This window comes from Dermochelys coriacea, chromosome 5 (assembly GCF_009764565.3).
Source record: "Dermochelys coriacea isolate rDerCor1 chromosome 5, rDerCor1.pri.v4, whole genome shotgun sequence".
NCBI lineage: Eukaryota > Metazoa > Chordata > Testudines > Dermochelyidae > Dermochelys > Dermochelys coriacea.
The window spans coordinates 58,787,298-58,809,873 of NC_050072.1; the positions used below are offsets into that span (position 1 = coordinate 58,787,298).

The 22,576-nt window shown below is 37.8% G+C and overlaps 1 protein-coding gene across 1 annotated transcript in view; it reads left to right on the forward strand.

Moving 5' to 3' along the window:
• The window catches only part of LOC122460127 (adhesion G-protein coupled receptor V1-like), a 60,728-nt gene that overhangs the window by 11,745 nt on the left and 26,407 nt on the right, over positions 1-22,576 (forward strand). Inside the window, exons 6-10 of the mRNA XM_043514161.1 lie at positions 192-757; positions 2,530-2,800; positions 3,943-4,272; positions 10,470-10,646; positions 13,629-13,852. Coding sequence (XP_043370096.1) covers positions 192-757; positions 2,530-2,800; positions 3,943-4,272; positions 10,470-10,646; positions 13,629-13,852 — 1,568 coding nt within the window. The remainder of the gene's footprint in view (positions 1-191; positions 758-2,529; positions 2,801-3,942; positions 4,273-10,469; positions 10,647-13,628; positions 13,853-22,576) is intronic.

Sequence of the window (22,576 nt, forward strand, 5' to 3'; positions counted from 1 at the left end):
AATGTTCTGTTTTGGGAAAGTGTTTTGAGTCAAGGTATACTAAATTACAGGCGTGTTCCCCTGTTTGCGCTATTGAATGATCTGTTGGTTTGCTTGTGCTGAAGAATTGATAAAGGCAGTTTTGATAGTCGGACTGCTCTGCGTATATTTAAAACATGAGTTATTCTTAGCTGTTAATATTATTTTTCCAGATACCAGAAAATGATGAAATATTTAATGTTCATCTGAGAAGTGTGGAAGGAGGGGCTGAAATCAATGCAACAAGAAATACTGTTCAGATTACTATTAAGAAAAATGACAGCCCTGTGCGATTCACTCAGAGTGCATATATGGTGCCCGAGGAGGGTGATGTGCTAACAATTCAAGTGGTTCGTGGTAAGGATGACAGCGGAAAATTGATTGGATCTGATGAATATGAAGTCTCTGTCCGTTACATCATCATAACTGGGAATTCAACAGCACACGCACAGCTTTATTTAGACTTCCTAGATCTGCAACCAAATATGACTATTGTTTTCCCATCTCAAGTGCATGTATATGACATGAAATTTAAAATCTTTGATGATGCCATACCAGAAATTGCAGAGACCTTTCAGATTATGCTCCTTAACGACACTCTGCAAGGAGATGCTGTTTTAATAAGCCCTTCTATTGTCCATGTCACCATTAAACCTAATGACAAACCCTATGGAGTACTGTCAATCAACAGTATATTGTTTGCTCAGGTGGTTGTCATTGATGAAGACCAAACTTCAAGGTACTTTAGATTTTCCAACTGTAGCTAAAATGTTATCTTTTGGATTTATGAAACAGCTGGTTTGGGGGTGGTTTTCTTAGGGAAGGGGAAAATGTTAAGTGCTATAATATCACAATACAGAATGTATAAGTTTGCAGTTCTTCAAATTTTAACACTGAAGTAACATCATTTTTAGGGTTTTATACATTAAGATTAAAGTTTTGTACAAATGTTTACTATTGATGAGATAGCTGTGTTTGGAAAATAGACATGGGCTCTGTAGCAATACTCACTACCTGCCATTGTTCTGTGTTAACCCCCACAATAGCAAGAGGTGCACCCATCTACCACATTATTAATAATCCCAGGAAGAAGCCTCTCTGGAAGGGGGTACTTTTTATTTTTTAATAATGATGCAGGACTAGCATATTTTAATTACACAGTCATTAACCTAGTCCTGCATTCTTAAGTCAGTGGCTCTCAACCTTTCCAGACTATCCGCAGGTTTCACCTCACTTAACAACTACTCAATTACAAAATCATACATAAAAATACAAAAGTGTCACAGCACACTATTACTGAAAAATTACTTACTTTCTCATTTTACCATATAATCATAAAATAAATCAACTGGAATATAAATATTGTACTTACATTTTAGTGTATAGTATATAGAGCGGTATATGTCATTGTTTGTATGAAATTTTAGTTTTTACTGACTTTGCTAGTGCTTTTTATATAACCTGTTGTAAAACTAGGCAAATATCTAGATGAGTTGATGTACCCACTGGAAGACCTCTGTGTACCCCAGGGGTAAGCATACCCCTAGTTGAGAACCACTGCTCTAAGTGAATGCAGATTTTCTTAGAAACAGAGTGAACTAGATACAGTTTACATAATGTAGTGTTAAAAAATCATGGCATCTTGGATCACAAGTGTACTCACCTCTGGATATAACATTTTGTGAGATGAGAAGCTTCATATGGAAAAGATATAGGTGTTGTAACTACATTAATTTGTTTCACTAATTTGCTTATCATGCTAAATTTACAGAACTACAATTAAAACACAATAATATATGGTCACCTTAATTTAAAATACCTCTTGAATAAAAATGGAGTTTTTCAAAGTTAGTTAATTTAATAACAAGAAGCATAACTTTATAAATACTGAACGTACCTCATTGATACCAAGACAGTATGTCCAGACCCAGAAATAGTAGTGGTTTAATATTTCAATATAGAAGAAACAATGATGATTTTGAATGAATTAAGCATTCATGCCTAAGAGTTGTAATCTGATATAACTTGTAAACTGATAAAAAACAAGGCTAGAAGAGATGAAAATTACTTACATTTGAGAAATCAAACTAATAGGTTTCACTAGACATATTTAAAGCTCATATTTATAAATGTTTATTTCTCAATATCTTTCTTATTTAAAAAGGGGAGTTCAGGCTGTACCATCACCATATTATATATGGTTCATTAATAAACAGTCTTTGTGTTTAAGAAAAGTCTAAATCTAAATTATGATGGCATTTTCCACACTATCAATCAGACCAAACCGTAGGGTCTGACTCTGATCTCATGTGAACCAATTAAATCAAGACTAATTCCGCTGAAGTCAGTGGAATTATACTAGTATAAACCAATTAAGAGAGATCTGAATCAAGCCTTTTGAAAGGGGACAAAGAGTGTATAAGCCTACAGCATTCAGAGGATGGATAACTAAGAAAAACATTTCATGTTTAAGATAAGCCAATGTATGTTTACTTTTCTTCACAACCATAGGTTTGAAGGAATTACAGTTGCAAGAAATGGTGGAACACACGGAAATGTTTCAGTTACTTGGATTATAATTCGTAATAGCAGTGATCCTTCACCTGTGACTGCAGACATCACTCCTGCCTCAGGGGTGTTACATTTTGCTCAAGGACAGATGTTGGCATCACTTCTTTTGAACATTATCAGTGATGATTTCCCTGAAGAGGCAGAGCCCTATCTGCTTAGAATTCTAGCTGATACAATACAGGGTGGTGCAGAAGTGAGTGAACCTGCTGAGGTAAGTCTGGTTTTATGTTGTTTTTTAGAGAAGTGGGCAGGGAAGTAAAAAGACTTCCTAGTTTAGATAAAGCTGATCATTTAGAAAGGCTAAGGATTTGTACTTAATCCATGGAACAAAATTATTTGTGTCTATTTGTATTGCAGTAGCCCCCAGAGACCCTAACTGAGGTCAGGGCCCCATTGTGCAAGGCACTGTACAAACAGTATCTCTGTTTCATGGTTAAATGACAGTGAGGCATGTATAAGTCTATTTACTTGATTGTAAAATGGCCCCATACTGGCTGTAATAATATTCTGCAGGTTAGGACAGGTGCAGAAGGGGCATTCTACAGGTGCTCAGTGGATGGGTTATGTGAAGCCACTCAGGGGACAGAAAACTAATGTTAATGAGTTCCCCACAAGCCCCAAGTGGCCATATGTGTATCCAGGCCCCATTTCTCCCATATAGGGGCATGGAGTTTACTGCAACTCTGGGCTGTAATCCCATGACTTTTTCCTTTAGGAAGCATAGGGAGATAGGCATAGTATTCAAACTGTTAGCAGCTTGGGGGACGTTCTCCTCCTTCTTAGCTACCTTTACCCCTAGGCTCTATCCCTTACAAAGCAATACCATTCAATGGGTGCCTTGACATTTCAAGGATCTCTGTGAGATCCGGTCAGGGAGACACTGTACAGTCAACGATTTTGCAATTACATCCCAGTGGCCAGGGAGGGAAAAGCAGAGTCCCTGGCTAGGGGTATGCAATCATGTAGCTCTTATATGGGTGCCTCTAAGCACCTTGTCTACAGCGCACAAATTATTCTCACAATTTTAATTAATTGCTATCTTGTTTGGTAATTTCAACAGAGGCCAAGTATAGAATGGGCACGGAACTAAGCTATTCTTTGCTCTCTAGAGATGGACTCATTGAGTCATAGTTGATACATGTTGATGGTGCACTGTGAGTAAGTTCACACAGCTACTGTTATACATGTTCTGTACAAAGGACACTTCAGTTTTTCATGAACACTATAAATTCACAGAAAAATGGGTGTGGAAAATCTCATGATAACAATCAGAGCAACCACTAGTGGAAGAATGAATAATACTGTGTGCTAATGGTGACATATAGTAATAAGGATTTTTTTCTGTTCTTGTAGCTTTTGTTCTACATTCAGGACAGTGATGATATTTATGGTCTAATAGAGTTTTACCCTTTGGAGAACCAGAGGATTGAAAGCAACCCAGCAGGACGTTTTTTGTCCTTGAGTTTTGCAAGGCAAAGAGGAACAATCGGAGTTGTGAGGTTGGTTTATATTGTCCTGTACGTTCCTGCTGGAACCGTGGATCTTGAGCGAGCAAAAGATGACATCCTAAATGTTTCAGGAAGAGGCATCCTCATCTTTCCAGAGGGGAAACCCCAGGACATCTTAAATCTACCAATAAGAAATGATGCATTTCTTCAAAATGGTGCCCATTTCCTCATACAGGTACTTTATATGTTAAAATATTTATCAACTGCTTTTCAAATAAACAAGGGCACAGTGTTACTAGTAATTGCATACTTTTGTATGCACTGAGAATTACCGATATAGTATGTAGCTAGGAAATCTTTCTCAGGTATAAAGAGGTTTTTTCAAGAAATATATCTTGTAGAACCCTGTTCTCAAATAATTATTTTACTAGCACATGTCTTTTCTGTAAGCCCTCTATTATAACATCATAAATGTATTAACTAGAATTCCGCAACAAAGAATAAACTAATTGTTGCAAAATTTTACTGCTCTTCCTTCACTCCAGGGCAATAATACTTTTAAAGAGATGACTAAAATATATTGACTTTTTTTATCATTGTCATTATTATGGAAAAGGACGGTTGAGTAGGTTTTGTGGTAAATTTTCATGATGGTGTTACAAGAATGATATTTGTTCCTTCTTTTTCATTTTTTGCATTTAGGTCCTGATCTAAAGCCCATCAAAAGGTTCCCATTGACTTCAATGGGCCTTAGATCTGGCTCTTAGTCTACACTCTTGGAAGAGATCCAGTTTGGATCATCAGTCAGGCCCTAAGCCAATGATGTGAGCCAAAGTCAGACATGCTGATGTAATGTAAGATTGTGGGAGATACACCTACTTACTGGACTGTGAATACTGATCAATCTAGGGAAGTGTGTGGAAGGCTAAGTTGATATAACTTATTTGTCAAGAAGCCAAGAGAAGGTATAAGAATTACTCTTTGAGGTAGGGCATAGGAGCCCCAGTCATGGACTAAAAGCCAAATTTGCGAAGTGCTGTATGAACAACTAACAAAAAAGACAGTCCTTGCTCAGAGGAACTTACAATGTAAGTATAAAACAGGAGAAAACAGAGGGATACAATAAATAGAAAAGGGGAACATATAGTAACTGAAGTAATATAATGAGACAAAACTGTTCAGTATGAAAAGCTGTTGTAACAGCATGGGCGAGTGGTCTACTTTTGTTACTTTTCAAGATACACTCTTCTCTTCCATACCCTTGGCATGTGACCAATGCCAATTTACATTCCTTTAGACTAAACTAAACACAGCAAGCCAAATCCAAAGAGGATAAGTAGGGAGTGTAAGTTAAACGTCAGTAAGTCTGTATGAATCTAAGGGAATCTAACCTGGTGAAATATACACCACATTGGACTTGCTTCTGAATTGAGCTTTGTAGTTTCTTCCAGTTTTCTTTCCAGGTTTTCTTCTGCCCTTTATTTTTTCTTCTTTCTAATTTTGTTTCTGGAAGCAGGCAACTTCTTTCGTTGCTGTTTAGAGCAGGTTGAAAATTTTCCATCTAAATTATTTTTTTACAGAACACCTGAAAACAAAAAAATTCACCTGCAATGCCAGAATGTTTTTGATTCAGAAATGCTGGCATGGTAACTCATGGGAGGTGTAGTTTGGGTGTCTTATGTACTCAGTCTCCTCTGGGCCAAGTTCCCCAGCCAGACTATCCATGATGCACCACAATGGCTCACCAAGAAGGGAGACTGTGGTGCATCATGTGAGATGTAGTCCAGCCAGGGAGCCTGGCCTATAGAAGAGAACTGGGGCATGAGGCATCCAAACTACAACTCCCGTGAGACACCATGGCAGCACTTCTGAATACAAAAGTTTTAGATTTCAGCCATGTTTTTAGTGGGTTTTCAGACAAAAGTTTCTGGCTGATATTTTTTAGGTTTTGGACAATTTTTTCAGTTTTTGAATTTTTTTTTTGCCAAAAAGTTTGAAATTTCCCATGGAATCAATCAATTTTTTTCGTTTTTTGTTTTTGCATTTTCATCAAAATTTCCATTACGGGAAGGGAGACATTTTCTGATTAGCTGCACTGCTGATAGCCAGGATGACCATGTGCCATTCTTTTAATTTAAAATTTGATCTCTCTCCTGGAGCCCTAGAACAGATTCATCTGCTATATCTGCTGCAGATGTGAAACATATTAATCTACCACACTTAAATACAAAGGAGATTTTAAGAGGTATTGAAATGCAGTAAAGGTGTGGGATGTAAAAAAACAAACAAACTAGTGCAGAATAGATAGAATTCCTCATGGCCAGTGATCCTATGTGCATTGCACAGCTTTTCAAACTTTAGATCCCAGACTTCAGTGCTGTACGTTCTCTTTGAACCGGAAGGATCTGTGTGTTTAGATAAATTAAACAAGAATGGCCTCCTATAGTGGACAATTCATTTAAAAACTCATTTAGAAAACAGCACTATTTGTCACTAAGACAATCCCTTCATGTTGTGAATGAGCTATAAGATCAGAGAGCATGGTTAGAATGAGAACATTACAGAGTTTGTACTGTACACAATAGATAAGTAACTCAAGAATTGGGGGAGGGAAGAGGAGGAGGAAACGAAGATTGAATGAAGCTAAAGAATGGCTAGAAGAATCAGAGAAATAAGCTGAATATTTTTCAGTGACATACCCAATTAAATAATCTACTGTAGTCAGAGATATAACTTTTGGCATGTTAAGGAAGACTAATGGGCTTTTCCAAATTCAAAGGATCCCAAAGTATTGAATAATTCTTTGAGTGATTCAGTTAGGCCAAGCACAGATGCATAAGACATCCAGTGATAAAAGCCATGACAATTCAAACACTAACTCAGATACTATTTAAAATAAAGTAAATATTTTACTACTCACTCATTCTTCCTCCATGCCTCCCCCAATAACTCCTGGAAAATAATAAAATAAGATAGTAATAAATGGGACTTGGTGAATGGCTATTTTTTGAGACAGCTGGTGGGAAAAAGGAAGAGTGTTGGAGGTACTTTCTTTATAAAATAATATATTTACTATAGTTCTTATCTACCTTATCTATCTTATCTATCAAGTAATTCTGGTGGGGAAGGCTGTAAAAATGTTTATGAGATGAGGATGGAGTACAGCAGTGGTTCTCAAACTTTTTTTTTCTGCGGACCACTTGAAAATTGCTGAGGGTCTTGATGGACCTCTTGATGATCTTTCCAAATGTCGTTTGTACCATTAGGTAACTATTGTAAAGCGCTTTGGATAAAAGCACTATATAAAAAACCCTTTAATAATAATTAAAGTGTTTTTGTTCTACAAATAAAAGCACACAACTCATAATTTAATACCAGTAGTCTTACCATTTTAATGGTTCCCTCTCTCCCCTGCTGCAGCAGTCCCCGAGCTGGGGATAGGAAGGAGGAGGGGTCTCTCCCTCTCTCCCCCACCACAGCCACCTTGAGCTGTGGCTCGGAAGGAGGGAGGTCTCTCCCCCACCACAGCAGCCACAGAGCTGCGGCTGGGAAGGAGGGCTGTCTTCCCCTGGCAGCTGCAGCCCTGGAGTTGGGGAAAGTCGCCTCTTTCTCTGGCCACCATAGCCCTGCACATCCCAAATTCCCCCCACCCCCTCTTCTCACCCCACTTCCCCCTCCCACCTACCCCCATCCTCCCCAGGGGCACCACCTCACCTTACACGTGCGTCTTCTCCCGGGTCCAGGCACCTAATTAGTGGAGCTCATGACCACAGTTTGAGAACCTCTGGAGTAGAGGCTCGAATGCAGAGTTAGTTTTTAGTATTAATTACAACTTAATACAATAGTGATTGCAAGAGTGGTAATTAGAGCTTGTTGAAAATTCCCAGGGGAACAGCTTTCCATTGAAAAGGTGCTGAGTTGATGAAATTGAAATGTTCCACAGAAATGTGTCAATTTATGTCAAAACATTTGACAGAGACCCTGCCTAGTTTTCTGCCAGCCAACCTGCTTGCTTCCCTGAGCTCCCGGCCGCCCTGGCTCCTCTACAGCCTGCCTGGCTAGTTGCCAGAGAGCCAGGACTTCCCATCTCCTTCACAGCCCGCTTGGCCAGCTGCTGAAGAGCTGGAGCTCTCAGACTCCCAACCAGCCTGGCTCTCTGGCAGCCGGCCACGTGGACAGCCACTGCTGGAAATTTTTGAAAAATGTTCTTGAAAAATTGATTTTTTTTCAGAAATATCTGTTCCAGGGGAAAGTTCACACTTCAGACTTGTCATTACAAATCTGAATATTTTTTTTTAAATGTGAAATTTTCTATAGATTAGGAATTGGAATTCCCACACAGCTATAGTGATAACTGACATGTTTGAATATAGAGTGAATGTGTCTGGAATTTAAAAACAAAATAAAAATCACTGGATGCATCAGGGGAAATATGGAAAACAAAATGGCATGATGTCCTATGGAAAACTGAACAATACAGAAAACGTTATGATGAAATATTACAGGGTAATGACATAACCTTCCCTGGAATACTGTATTCACTTCTGGTTGCCTCACTAATGAAGCTGCATAGATATTATTAAAATAATAGGAAAAGAAAGGAATGTTTTATGAACTAAGGTTTGATTATATTTTAACTCTGATTAATCCATAGTTAGGGTGCTACTAGATATTTTTGTATATTCAAAAACAAATACAAAAAAATAAAGCTTCATTGCCTGTTGGTCATTATAAATGAATACATAAGTGAATACAAATATGTGGAAAGGAAAAGTATGGCTTATATTTTAGCTGTATATTTCTCAATAGAGTACTTTTAAAAAATATTTCCAGGCCAAAAATCTCTACTGGTGTAAATTGGTACAGCTCCGATGATTTCAGCAGATCTGCCAATTTACACCATCAAAAATGAAGTTCTTATACTTGGTATTGTTAGGACAATAGCCTAGATTACTTGTCAAGTTAGGCAAGTTATGACAGTGTTCTTAGTCTACACTGGCAGAAGTCACTGTTGTTGTTCAACAAGCCTAAAGGATAAGACTGATACAGGAGAGCATATGCTTTAAATTTCTCTCACTATCTGGATCTCTGCTTTTACAGGTTTAATTCTGAATCCCAATCACATCTTTCTTTAAGGTGCCTCTTTCGCTTTTTGATCTATTTGAACACACAGCTCAAGATATTTCTATATCAGTTTGGTTAGATACCCTGAAGTTGGCACATATACTTTCAAGTCTTTATAACATCAGTTAAGAAGGGTCACATATAGTGCCCCCTATACTTGTTTCAGTAATAGACAGAAGATGATGCCTTTTTAACAGTATTTCCTGTCAAACACCTCATCAGAGCAATCCTTTATATTTCACAAGGAAGATTTATTTAATGAAGGGCATTGACAATGGAGAAAATAAAAGGGAGACAAGCCTATAAGGGCATGCTTTTTAAAAATGCACTCATGTTTTTCAGCCTATAAAAATGCAGGCCAAATTTCCATTGAAAAGGTGCTGAGTTGATGTAATTGAAATGTTCCATAGAAATGTGTCAATATGTCAAAACTTTTGACAGAGACCAAGGGGCAGGCACCCTGCCTAGTTTTCTGCCAGCCTACCTGCTTGCTTCCCTGAGCTCCCAGCCTAATTTATCTGCACAATTTCTGCAGTTGTATATGTATTTACACATGCAAATATCCAGTTGAGTTCACTATTTGAATGCTTAACATTTTGAAAAATAGATCCCTGAAAGTTTACTATCTTGTGTCCGAAAAGGAATTTTTGTTCATGTCTGTCTCCACCACATAGCTGTAAATTTGCTCCCTTGCTCAACAAATGTCATGACTGACTTTCGTTCATACTGACGTATAGTGAAGGCTGCTCTAGCCTGCACCAGCTCCAAGCGGCTACTACAGCAACCGAGGGACAGCTGAGTTTTAGCCACACCTCTTTCCTTATCCCATATATCAATATTCAGAAAATATGTTGGGAAAGGAGCCACTGTGATGGCTTTACTCCACTAAAACCTCCCCTTTTGCAGGGAAAATCCTTCAGAAGTTGGGGCAATTTGGCCAGGCATGGGGGCTTTATATATCAGTAGACTTGCTTCCCACCCCTCTCCAGGAGTGCTTTGTCACTCCTCCAGTAAGTTCAGACCAGTGTATTCAACATGCACAACAAGGCTTGACTTGAGACATCTAGATATCTGATGGAGCCCTCTCCTTCTCTTCAGGACATGTATTTTCAGCCTTGTACCACTGGAAGGAGGCTTACAGTTCACATAACATAAAACACAAATGAAAGAATAAGAGAAAAATTGAAAGGATATTGCTAAAGATAGAAAATGACAATATATCGCCACATATTTCTCAGTTAGAAACAACAGTGTTGCGCCCTTTTGATATTAAAGAATTTTGATTTTTGTTTTGTTTTGGTTTTGTAGATGGAAAAAGTTGAGTTGGTGAATATCATTCCTCCAATCCCATCTGTAAGTCCTAGACTAGGTGAGATTCGGAATATTTCCCTGAGGATTACTCCTGACATTGCAAATGGGGAAATTGGTTTTACTAGTAATCTTCCAATTATTCTTCATGAGCCAGAGGACTCCACTGCTACCATGGTAAGTAAGCCTTTTTCATATTGTCCTTCACTGTTGCAAGTTATTTGTAGGAAGTTTAATCTATTTTACTTAGTGTAGTCTTTCAAAAGTAAATTGGAGAGAAACCTTTCTGTAAATCACACCTGATCTAAAACATTTCCCATGTCAAAAATAAAAGCCAAGTTAGGAAAAAAACAGTTTTTTTCATAAAGGCCAAAATTGTCTAAGACTTTAATGGTATTATAACAGAGGTGAATTTGGCCTGTTATATCTATAAACACATCTACAAAGCCAAGGGTTAATCTTTCCTATAGTCACACTCAACAAAAAAGATCAATGCCATGCAGGTGACTTAATTGTGACAGTAACAAAGCATCCCAGGCAAACTGCCATGATGTACGGGGAGAGTTAAATATATTATAAATGAAGGAGCTGGGATTGTTGATCTGTAATGACTTTATCTAAATGAGGGGAACTCTTGTTTCTCTCTCTTCTTGAGTTAGGGAAGAACCATTCACTGTTAGGGACCTATGTATGCTTTTCTTTTGCAATGTAGGTCAGCGGCTGTTTCTTTTCTATAGTCAAAATGATCGCTGACACACACAAAACAAAACAAAACAAAACAAAAAAATAGTGATCAATGGCCCAGTAGAGTAAAATATACTGAGGGATATTTTGGTCCCTTTTCTCTGATTCAGATCCATGTTTGGGGGTCCTGGACACTAAGAGATAAAGTTAGTTAGATCCACACATAGGAACTCAGAGTTGGAGAGGCAGGGATCAAATGTGCTTTAGTTGTGACTTAACCATCAAAGGGCTAACCTTTTCCTAATGCAACATTTATAATATTCAGGGATGGGCTTGAGCTGTGGATCAGGATATTAATTTCTCAAAAGCTTGAGTGTGTTCAGGTTCAAGGTTTTGGTTGGTTTCCATCTCTAAGTTTGTTACATTTGAAATATTGAGAACACAAGGGGAAAATATTTACATTTTTTAATATAATGACTAAAGTTTTAAAAATAAAGTATTTTCTTGCCTGCTATCAAGTTCAATTTGTATGCAAATAAGATTTATTATAGTCTTCCATGTAAAATACTAGGATTAATTCAATATGAAGACTGAGAAATTAAGCACTCCAGTGTCAGGACATTTCTAAAGTTAAAGGTTGAGCAGTCCACCTGAACTCTGCCTTTAGTTTTCCTGGCAAACACCTTGGCATCCTCAGATCCTCGTTAGCAAAATGCAGAAGCAGCTAACTGTTTGGAGTTGGGTTTTAATCCTCATCCTGCCAAAGCCTGTTTTAAAGCCATGTTAGAAAAGCTACCCATTTAAAAGTTCAAGACACATTCAGCCTGCTGGTCATACTTAAAGGTTAGCATGACCCCAATCCTAGGGTTCATTGAAACGAGCCCTGGGCTAGAAAGGGGGGGGGTCCCAGCTCTCACAAAGTGATACTGATATTTTGTTACCTTTTAAAAAATTGTCCTATGGCTTAAGGGATAAAGTTTCTGCTTCGAGGACAGGCATTAAAAGCTCAAAATACAGTAGAACATTTTTTTCATTTTGAACTGAATAAAAAAGGTACAGAAAATAAATCCCGGTTGCCTTAAAGTCTGTACTTATATCTTTGAGCAGCTTGTAAATATGCAATTAAAAACATTTCTTCCCATTTAGCTTACAAAAACTAGTATTAAATCACTGAAGTTTTAAAATTACCGTAAATGTGAAAAATAATCAAGAAATACTGAGAATCACTATCTTTTATTATTTTATTGTTTTTCCCCCTAGATTTAAGTTACTAGGTGGAAGACTGACAATCCTGGAGCTTGAGTTCTTTATTTATCTACAGAGCAGTTAATTTTCTATGCTGTCCCACAAACTTTGTTCTGAAGGTATTGGTAGTCCATTAAAAACAATGGAACTACTCACAGGCTTAAAGTAAAGCACATGTGCAAGTGTTTGCAGGATCAAGGTCTAAGATAAGAAGCAGAAATTAATGCTTGAAATAAAGATATAGTTATACATACCAGCTCATCTTGTTGTGAATGCTGCAAACATGTTACTGGTTTTTTAGAATGATAGAGAGAGGAAATTGAGGGGAAAAGTGGAGTATGTATTTACCACGGCTCATCATTTTGTCACAAGATTACATAATTCCTCTGATGACCAGTTTGAGCCAGTAAAGTGCACTTTTCTGAGATTTTTAAATGTTGTTCCCAAATGAGAGAGCGAGAACTATCAACCTCATGGAAATGATTATTCGGGTTCTTCAGTTGACCCACTGATAAATAAAACATGTCATTTTGCCACCTAGGCCCAGTATTTTCCAAATATTATTATATTTAAAGTTTATGAGCCCAAAAGAAGCATTTTCAAGTGGACTAAGATTCTTTTCTGTGTGTTCTAATATCAATCAGGAAACACTATTTCTTTTTTTTTTCACACTCTCTCCTTTTCTTTCTCTATTATCTTAATGCCAGTCTTCCCACAGTTCCTGAATTTGGACAGCTTCATTGGCAGGCTGCCTTTTTCAAACTCCAATTAAAAGTCTGCTAATTAGTTTAAACAATTAGTTGATTAGATGGTGCTAAAATAATGAAAGTAAATATGTGGTAATTATCTTTAAAACCAATTTATCTTCTTGAAGAGATGAGCATTGGCAATTCAGTCACACAAAGCTTATTACACTTGTGGCTTCTTACTCAATTGTCATATGAATTAAGTTGTAAACAGCTTGTTTTATTTCTTAATAATCTAAACATATATAATTATATAAATGAGTCAAATGAATACATGAAATAATACTTTCACAGTATTTAATTGATATAACTCCATTGACTTCCATGGTGTTAATTCTGATATTCACTGATGTAAGTGAAAGGAGAATCAGCCTGCCCATACCAATATGCATACTGTCCATTTAGTAGTTTGTTAGGGTGTAGCTGATTTAAAAAAAATTAATCTGTTGCTTTCAAAGTCACAGATTGCCATGTTGTTTTCTAGGTTTCCATTGCTCTGCATCGAGATGGGACTGATGGACAAGCCACTGTGTTTTGGAGTTTTAAACCTTCTGACCTCAATCCAAAAGCAGTAACATATGATGATCTAAGTCCTTTTAATGGCTCTGTTTTGTTTTTATCTGGACAAAGTGACACTACAATCAACATTACTGTCAAAGCCGATGATATCCCTGAAATGAATGAAACTGTGACATTAACCTTGGACAGGTATTGCATCCTAATAGTATAAAGAGCAAATGAAATACCTTTCATTTCATATGTTGTGAACAGTATCGGTTTACTATCACACAATTCATGCAGTGTGTTGGTAGAAGCCTGATGGAACATCATGCCCTAGACCAGTGTTGTGGATGGTTTCTGTTTTCCCTGGAGGGTAATGTGGGAATGTATATTCTCCTTGCTATCTAATGAGTTGATTTCATATTTGCTATGACAGAAATATGGTTTTGAAGACCTTGTTAGACTACTAAGTTCACATTTCAGCTCTGATCTCTCACTATATTTCTGTGAAAATATGCATGTACAAATTCACTTCTAAGAATTCAAGGTATCCAGAAGTGGCATAGATATGTAGCATGAACAGCTTCATAGTTCATGAAACTTTTGGTTCTAGCACTTAATGTTGATTTCCACTGGAAGGTCAACACTCTGTGAGCTAACAGAAAACAGAAGTTAGAATTCTAATGGATATTGTAAATCATACAATACTTGCTACAGTCCACATAGTGCTATTTTCTTTGATGGGGGTTATGTTTGTTGCTCCCATTGAAGATATGTGGTCACTGTAATTTATGATAGTTCTCATTCTTGGATATTTGACTAGCTCCATCACAGCTCAGATTCTCAGGTGACAGCAGTGGCCTGGAGTCCCTTTTTTCACACTCATCTGTTTTGGAGCTTGTAATCTCTCTTCACAGATAAACAGTTCTCTATGCCTTTGAACCTCCACACTGTAATGCATCTTACTGCCACATGTATGTATACTTCAGTTAGTGCACAATACACTAGACAGACTACAGGAGCCGAGGAAGAGTATAGCTCCTCCCCCACTCTAGCTCTTAGTTCCATCTCAGAACATGATTTACACCTCCTTCCTTGCTCCCAAACAGCCTAATAAGAGCCCCTAATATATATATATATATATTTTAAAAATGCCTTCCATTTGCTACTCCACCTCCCAGTATTCTGGGGAAGAACTTTCCAGCTGTGCCCCTCCTTCCAGCACAACAGATGAGCATACTTGCTGTATGCTGGGCATCTGGTCATCCTCCACCCCCGAGATCTTCGTCAAGGACAGCTGTAGCTAGCACCGAACATTTGCTTTCCCCAATTGGTGTTTTATCTGGAAGAAACACTTGCAAGGCATGCACACTAGCTCCCAGAAAGCTGAACACTAGACACCCATAGCCAATCAAATGCAATCATTTCACATAAGCATACAGCAGGTGAAGAGAAAAACCAGAACCTCAAGTTCCTACTGATCTATACAAGGTCAGCATTCAGGAAGACAGTTTATCATATGCTACTTCATCCCAAAATAAATCATTGTTAGGCCTGCCTTGCAGAAACTTGGCTGGATGCTTCCGTGAGAGCTCCTTGTGTTCTCCACAAGCTACTAATTACGTAAAAGACATAGACCCATTGAAGAGATGAATACAGGAGGAATATTTCCCTTGCTTCTCTGATTTTCTTTCTGTGGGTGGATCTAGGTGGGACTGGTTTAGTCCTAAGTGGTGCACAGGATCTGGTCCAAGAGGTCAGTGAACTGAACTGCCTGGCAATAGCAACCATAGAATAATTAAATTTAGCATCATTGTAGGGATTAAAATACAAAAGGAATTCACCACAGCATTGAACTTCAAAAAGGGGAACTACACAAAAATGAGGAGGCTAGTTAAATGGAAATTAAAAGGAACAGTGAAGAATGAAATGCCTGCAAGCGTCATGGAAATTTTCTAAAAACACTGTAATGGAGACTCAGACTATATGTATACCCCATATAAAAAAAAACAACAGTAAAAAAACAAAAAATTCCAGCATGGCTATTCAACAGAATAAAAGAGGTGCTTACAGACAAAAAAACATCCCTTAAAAAGTGGAAGTCAGATCCTTCTGAGGAAAATAGGAAGGAACATAAATTCTGGCAAGTAAGTGTAAAAGTATAATTAGACAAGACAAAAAAGAATTTGAAGAGCAACAAATAAAAGACACACAAATTTACAGCAAATTTTTTAAATTACATCAGAACCATTTTTTGGTTTGTATGGTTCCTGAGGAAAAGGAGGTTGCCTGCCTGCAGAAACTCTGGGCAGAGACTGTGGGAGATTGAGGACAGAAGAAGCAACTAAGGATGTGGGGAAATAATGTAGCATGATAGGGTGAAGAGAATCAACGGAGGATGAGGAGGAAGCAAAGGCGAGGAAGAAGAAACAGATAAGATTGAAGAAGGAAGAGACAGAACACAAGGTGGACTTCCCCAATCCTTTCAGCAGTGTGTTACATGCTACAAGTCTATTCCCTCCCTCCAATCACTCTGATCAATCTCTGCCTGCCCCCATTGTGACTTAAAAATTATGGCCACAATGAGAAGCTGAATAGGGCACTATGCGGTTTAACAAATATAACCATTCCTCATGTGGCTGTGCATTTCAGGGGCCCCAGGGAGTACTGATCTGGACAGCGATGGGGGTAAAGTGTGTGCCAACAGTAAGCAGATTTCCCAAGCTGCTGTTAGCAAGGTCAGAGGTGAAGAAGCAGAGAGGTGGTCTGGACTAGAAGGGGAAACCAAGCAGGAGACAAAATCCAAATTTTTCTGTGGACCTATCTCTGTCCAGCAGCGAGTTAATCTCCCCAAGCCTGTGGCTGAAATTTGGCAGTCTTAGTGCTAGCAGAGGCCAAGAATGGAATGAACATGGAGACCATCTTTCTCTGTTAGAAATGGCTCTTCCAAATCACGGGTGAAGGATAATGGCAGGGTGATGTGTGAAAGCTTGCAATGCTGCTGTCTGCGTGGTTTCTATATTGTGGGGAACAGAAGACTTCAGTTTCCAGGGCTGGCAACCCAGCACCGCTCAGCAGTAATGAATTAGAATCAACACAAAGAGACTGTGTGCTGGAGAAGTGTTTGTGCTGTATTATATACTGCAGCATCAATCATGGTGAAAATCAAATGTGTGGGCTATGGTAGCTTTAGTAAATCTATATATTTGTACCCCCACACACATATATACATTTAGTAACACCATAGATAAAATATGCAGTGATAATATGAGCTCTAATGAAGATTGTATGTTACTTATTGAAATTTAGTTAATGTGTCTAACTCTATTCAGGTTACACTTTTAAAAAACATTAAAGATTTAACTACATCCATATTTACAAAAGAAACTCTTAAACTATCATAAATACATTCTCCCTCTCTTTGCTCCCCTGTTCTCTATTAAAAAATATTAAAAAGCCTCAGTTAATAGGTAGGCCTGACTATGTTCCCTGAGTTAAACAAATATGGGCTCTGTGAAATCAAGTGGGGCAGAATTCAGATTCAGTATTGGGGATCTTTCTCTGTGAGAACCTTTCCCCCAGGCCCTTCCTGTTTAAATTATGACACTTTTAGTTTATGCATTTCAGCTGATTGTAACTATCACTGTTGGGAAGAGACAATATTGGGACAATATTGTAGGAAGCCATGTGTAAAGGATGAAACAATCACGTAACAGGTTAAAACTAAAAGCCCAAATTTCATCCAGAAACAAATTGGAGGCCAATACAAATTATGAAGGACTGTTATATTGTGCACCTTAAGAGAAGAACTGATTGATGAGGAGGCAACCATATACTGCGCCTGGTGAAGATTCTGAGTGGGTTGTTTTGGGTGTAGCCTCATGTTGAGTGCCAGGCAGTAATCCAGACCAAAACATAAATAACACCAGATCACTGTGGTGAGAGCTACATGAGGAAGAAAAGACCCTTGTCTTCTTGCCAACTACAGATGGAAAATAGAAGTCATAGAGTGCTTAGAGTATTTATTCAAAAGCAAATGCTCACACATTTTTTTTGAAATCATATCTGATGTAATTTGGGAAACTAGAACAAGGTTGTGGACGTACAATCTCCCAGATCTTCGGCTGGTTTAAATCTCCATAGTTCCATTAACTTCAGTGGAGCTATCTCAATTTACATCTGCTATGAATCTGGTTGTAAGTATATTCAGAAAACGTTTACATTCTGATTTATAAGGAAGAGGTTTAAACATTGCAGTCACAGAATGTAAGTTTGTGACCTTTCATCAGTGTGAAGTGTCTGATGGTTTTCAGTGTAGTAGAGATTAGTCAATAGTGGAAAAGCAGCTAATTGCCGAAGGCCCATTGAAGGCCTCTCAGGCTGATTAAGTTCCTTAATTGCAGTGCTCAGTTGTGGCTTATGTGTTGTGAGATGCCCTCTGCACTGAGGTTCAAAGAAACACCAGCACATACTATAATATTTTCTCTTTACTCAGTGTTTTGGCTTCACTATGCTTTCAACTTCTCTCCCAAGAGAGCTGGTGTTCTAATACAGGGATGTGTGTTGTTCAAAAGCTTTTCATGTTAAACTCACCTAACTTTCACTGTAAAAATTTAGCTGGTCTTGTCTTCAGAGATTTATCAGACTTCTTGAAAATAAGAAATAGAATATTGGAGTGAGTGCTAATTCCAACTGCTATTGCTAATTTTGATTACCATTCAAGACAACAACACTGAATTTCATTTGTCATGAATAGAAAAATAAGTGAAAAATAAAATAGCATCTAGAGAATCAAATATATTTTTTGATTAAACCCTAGGCAGAGGTATCCCTTCTGATGAGAAACTCAGTGGAATTTGTACTGTGACAAATCCTATTTTAATACTTTTCTTTAAAGCTAGGTCTTGGCTCTAATTAAATCAGTAGATAATCCCCCAAAAATTAAAGAGGGATGAGCATTGAATACAAACCTAGGAAGCAGAGTGATCAGACAACATTCCATAGCAATTTGAAGTTTACCTTGCCTGAATCCCTTGCTCTGAACTAAATGTGTTTAATGAAGCATTGTTTTAATGAAAAATTAAACAAATTCACTGACAGTTCTGTTTTCCAGGCAAATTTCAAAGCATGGAACTCATATTTTTGCTGAAAGTCTTATTTGCTATTCAAAATCTTTGAACCTCAACTATGTTAAGTTTCTCCATTAGTTTTTTTAAAATTTAAAATAGAAATAGTTTATAAATACATAGAAATTGCCATATTGGATCAAATCCCAGGTCCGTTTAGTCCAAGCATCCTTTCTGACAGTGTTCAGTACCAGCTAATTGAAGAAAATGTGCAAGAAACCTTGTGAAGCTGGTGTAAATTGTAAGAGGCATTTAATGGACAATATTTTTTAAAGTCTGTTTGTTACAAAAGTATCAGAGATTGCATATTTGATTTTCAAGAAGGAAGCATTTCATACTTTTTCTCATAGATTTATAGATAAGGCGAGAAGGCACCATCATGAATGTCTAGTCTGACCTCCTGCACATTGCAGGCACAGAACCTTGCTCACCCACTCCTATAATAGACCCATAACCTCTGGCTGAATTACTGAAGTCCTCAAATCATGACTGAAAGACTTCAAGTTACAGAGAATCCACCATTTTACGCTAGTCTAAACCTGCAAGTGACCCAGGCCCCATGCTGTAGAGGAAGGCAAAATCCCCCCCAGGGTCTCTGCCAATATGACCTGGGGAAAATTTCTTCCTGACCCCAAATATGGTGGTCAGATGGACCCTGAGCATTTCAGCTAGACCCTATAGCCAGACACCAGGACAGAATTCTCAGCAGTTACTCAGAGTCCTCCCCATCCAGTGTTCCATCACCGGCCATTGGAGATCATTGCTACTAGCAGTCGCACGTGGCTACATGCCATTGTAGGCAGTCTCATCATACCATCCCCCCCAAATTTATCAAGCTCCGTCTCAAAGCCAGTTAGGATTTTTACCCCCACTGCTCCCCCTGGGAGGCTGTTACAGAACTTCACTCCTCTGATGGTTTCTGTTAGAAACTTAAATGAGATCAGATTAGATCAGAACTTCCTAATAAGTATTTTATAGTGAAATTGTAAGTTTGACAGCTTTTTTCCCCATGACTTTTGCTTGGAGAAAACAAAACTAAAATCTTTGACATATGCATCAATACGTTCTGACGTAGGCATCATTACAGCGCTGCCAGGGTATGCCTTTAGCTGTGGGTACAGTAGGGGAAGTGTAAAATGAATCTGCTCCTCAGGGGATAAATCAGTGTTTGTCACCAGGATCAGATAATAAAAAGCAACCTTTGTTCCTGAGAACTGCTCAAGTGCACTTGAGGATTTGGCTCAATATGCATAGGGAATTGGGAAGGACTAAGGTCATGGACAACTCTCTGCAGCAGTTGTAATATTTGCTTCCATAATGCAAAACCTCAGTGTGCACCAGACAGAGTGCGGAAAGAGGCTGTTACAGGCAATATGCCTGGGTATAGGCATGGTATTTGCTGTTCTGGATTAGATCCCTAATTCACTGCTACAAGCGAACAGTCCCATTGAATCAAAAGGACTACTTTTGTGATTAAAGTTAAGCACGCACACAAAAATTTGCAGAATTGGGGTCTAAATCAGTAAAGTATATTCATTAATATGCAATACTAGAAAATGAAATTAGCAGGATCAGGCTTATTTCCCCACGAAAATATAGCATCCAAGTGAAGTCACGTGGTGCTCTAATGTGAACGTTTGGATCTAAATTTCAAATTCACAATACTAATTTTTTTTTTTAGTCTCTTAGTGATTAATGTATTTGATAACACAGGTTGTAAATATTAAGGGCCAGCATACTTACTCTCTCAGTGATCCCAACGAGTAGAATTTATTAAATCTAATACTCATTGTTTCTATTTAATATTTTATTTTTTCATAGGTGTTTATTTTTTCAGAAAGAATATACAAATAAAGTTAGGAAAATACATCATGTGAAAGCAGCTTTATTATCCTTATTAGCCTGGATAGAGTGCATATATTTTTTAAAAGGACCCAGTCTTGCTTGGATTGAAGTCGATGGCAAAACTCTCTTTGACTTCAATGGGAGCAGAAGCAACCTCTCTGATACTAGTTTGTAAGAACACCCAGTTTTTTATTTCAGGTTGTAAGCCTCATGGTATTCTTTGCCTCTTTCCTTGTGGTTGCCCTCTTCAGGTTTTATGCTATTAGCCATATCGTTCACCATAGCTTGCTATTAGATGCTGACAAGCTTCCTCAGTCCATCTTCTTAACAGAGATTTTGTCTCCATTATATTTGGATTCATTCAGTATAACTCCATGCAGCTGAAAGAGATATTGTTTCTGGCTTGACCATTCACTCATTAAGAAATTATTATAATTTAAATCCTAACAAATGCTTGAACATACATATTAAAACCCACCTGGTTGTCAGGATGTCTCCTTTGTGTCCTGTGTTTATAGACTACCAACAGCTTGGCTATTGATGTTACAGTGCCATTTCTAAGTATGTGGGTTATATTTGTTCAGATTAAAAGTTAATTAACTTTTTTGGTTTAGCAAACTTGGAATATTTTTCCTAGTATTTTCATTATATTAATACTTGGCTCTGGAACACTTTTGCAGTGTATTTTGTGAAGGAAGGGGCAAATCCTGGCCTCAATGAAGTCAATAACAAAATTACCAGTTGACTTCAGTACAGCCAGGATTTCACTCCCTAAACCTAACTGTAGCCTGTTTGGACTGTTGTGATGCATGATGATATATAAAAAAATGGGGCCGTTAACACATAGTAAAAATATGCTGTTAAAAATTGCCAAGCAGAGACATACTCAACCTCAGTTCCAGTCTGTTCTGGGCTAATCATCATAATTTGGTTACAAATATGTGACTAAAATTCAAGGAATTAAGAGATTAGAAAATATTGTTCTTTTATATATTGTACTTTTGTACTTTGATTAATCAAAAAATTGTCATAAATGAGACTTCATGTTGAGCAGGGGGTTTTATGTGTTCTCATTCAAACTCTCCTTATGTTTATCTGCCAATATAGTAATTTTGGCAGATTGATGAAAAAACAGATCTTAGAGGCATGTAGACCTGAGAATAAAGTTTTTTTTCTAATTAAAGGCACTAAGTAATTACAAACAGAGCTGAATAAAATTTACTCAGCTGCTGAGGTTTGTGAGCATTTACAGTGCTTGGCAGCCATCGAACTCTTGGGGGAGGGCTTAGTAAGGAATGACTTGAATGGGTCTTGACGTGCTGATTGGTCATGGGGTCATCTCTCCTAAGTGGAAATTGCTGAACCTCTTGCTGGCATTTGTCAACAGGGAAGTGCCAAGCAAGTAGCGTTTCCATAAAGTGAACATTATTAGCTATTGGAAAAGAAAAAAAAGCTTTAGTTTTTTTATTCTTCTCTTCTAAGATTGGTATTATTGAAATTCTGGCAAATGGCACTTTTATCCCTTTCCCCCTTTCTTTCTCTCTGTATTGACAGGGTAGAGACAGAAAGGTTTGTCGTTTACTTTGGGTAAGTGCAGCGAGAAGTGTCTTTGTCTTCAATGAATCAACACTTTGTTTTGAAAGTGGTTGTACAAGACTCTGTCCTCTTTATCATTTCTTTCTCTCTGAAGAAGCATATCTTCTGTATTTCCTCAGGCAATGCATGCTTCCTTTGCAGTTTCGTTTGGTGACATGGGGTGCCAGCTTGAAAATGCTTCTTTATTTAGGGACTGTGAATGATAGATGTTATGAATGCATGGCTCAGCGTTTGATGTTTGAGCATTTGATGAAACAGTGGATTAGTTGTTTAAAATCGCCACAAGTGCAACTTGCCTCAGTTAAATCACTGAACTGAATACAATTGGCCAAAACAAGTGTTCTATAAATATCCTAAAATAACT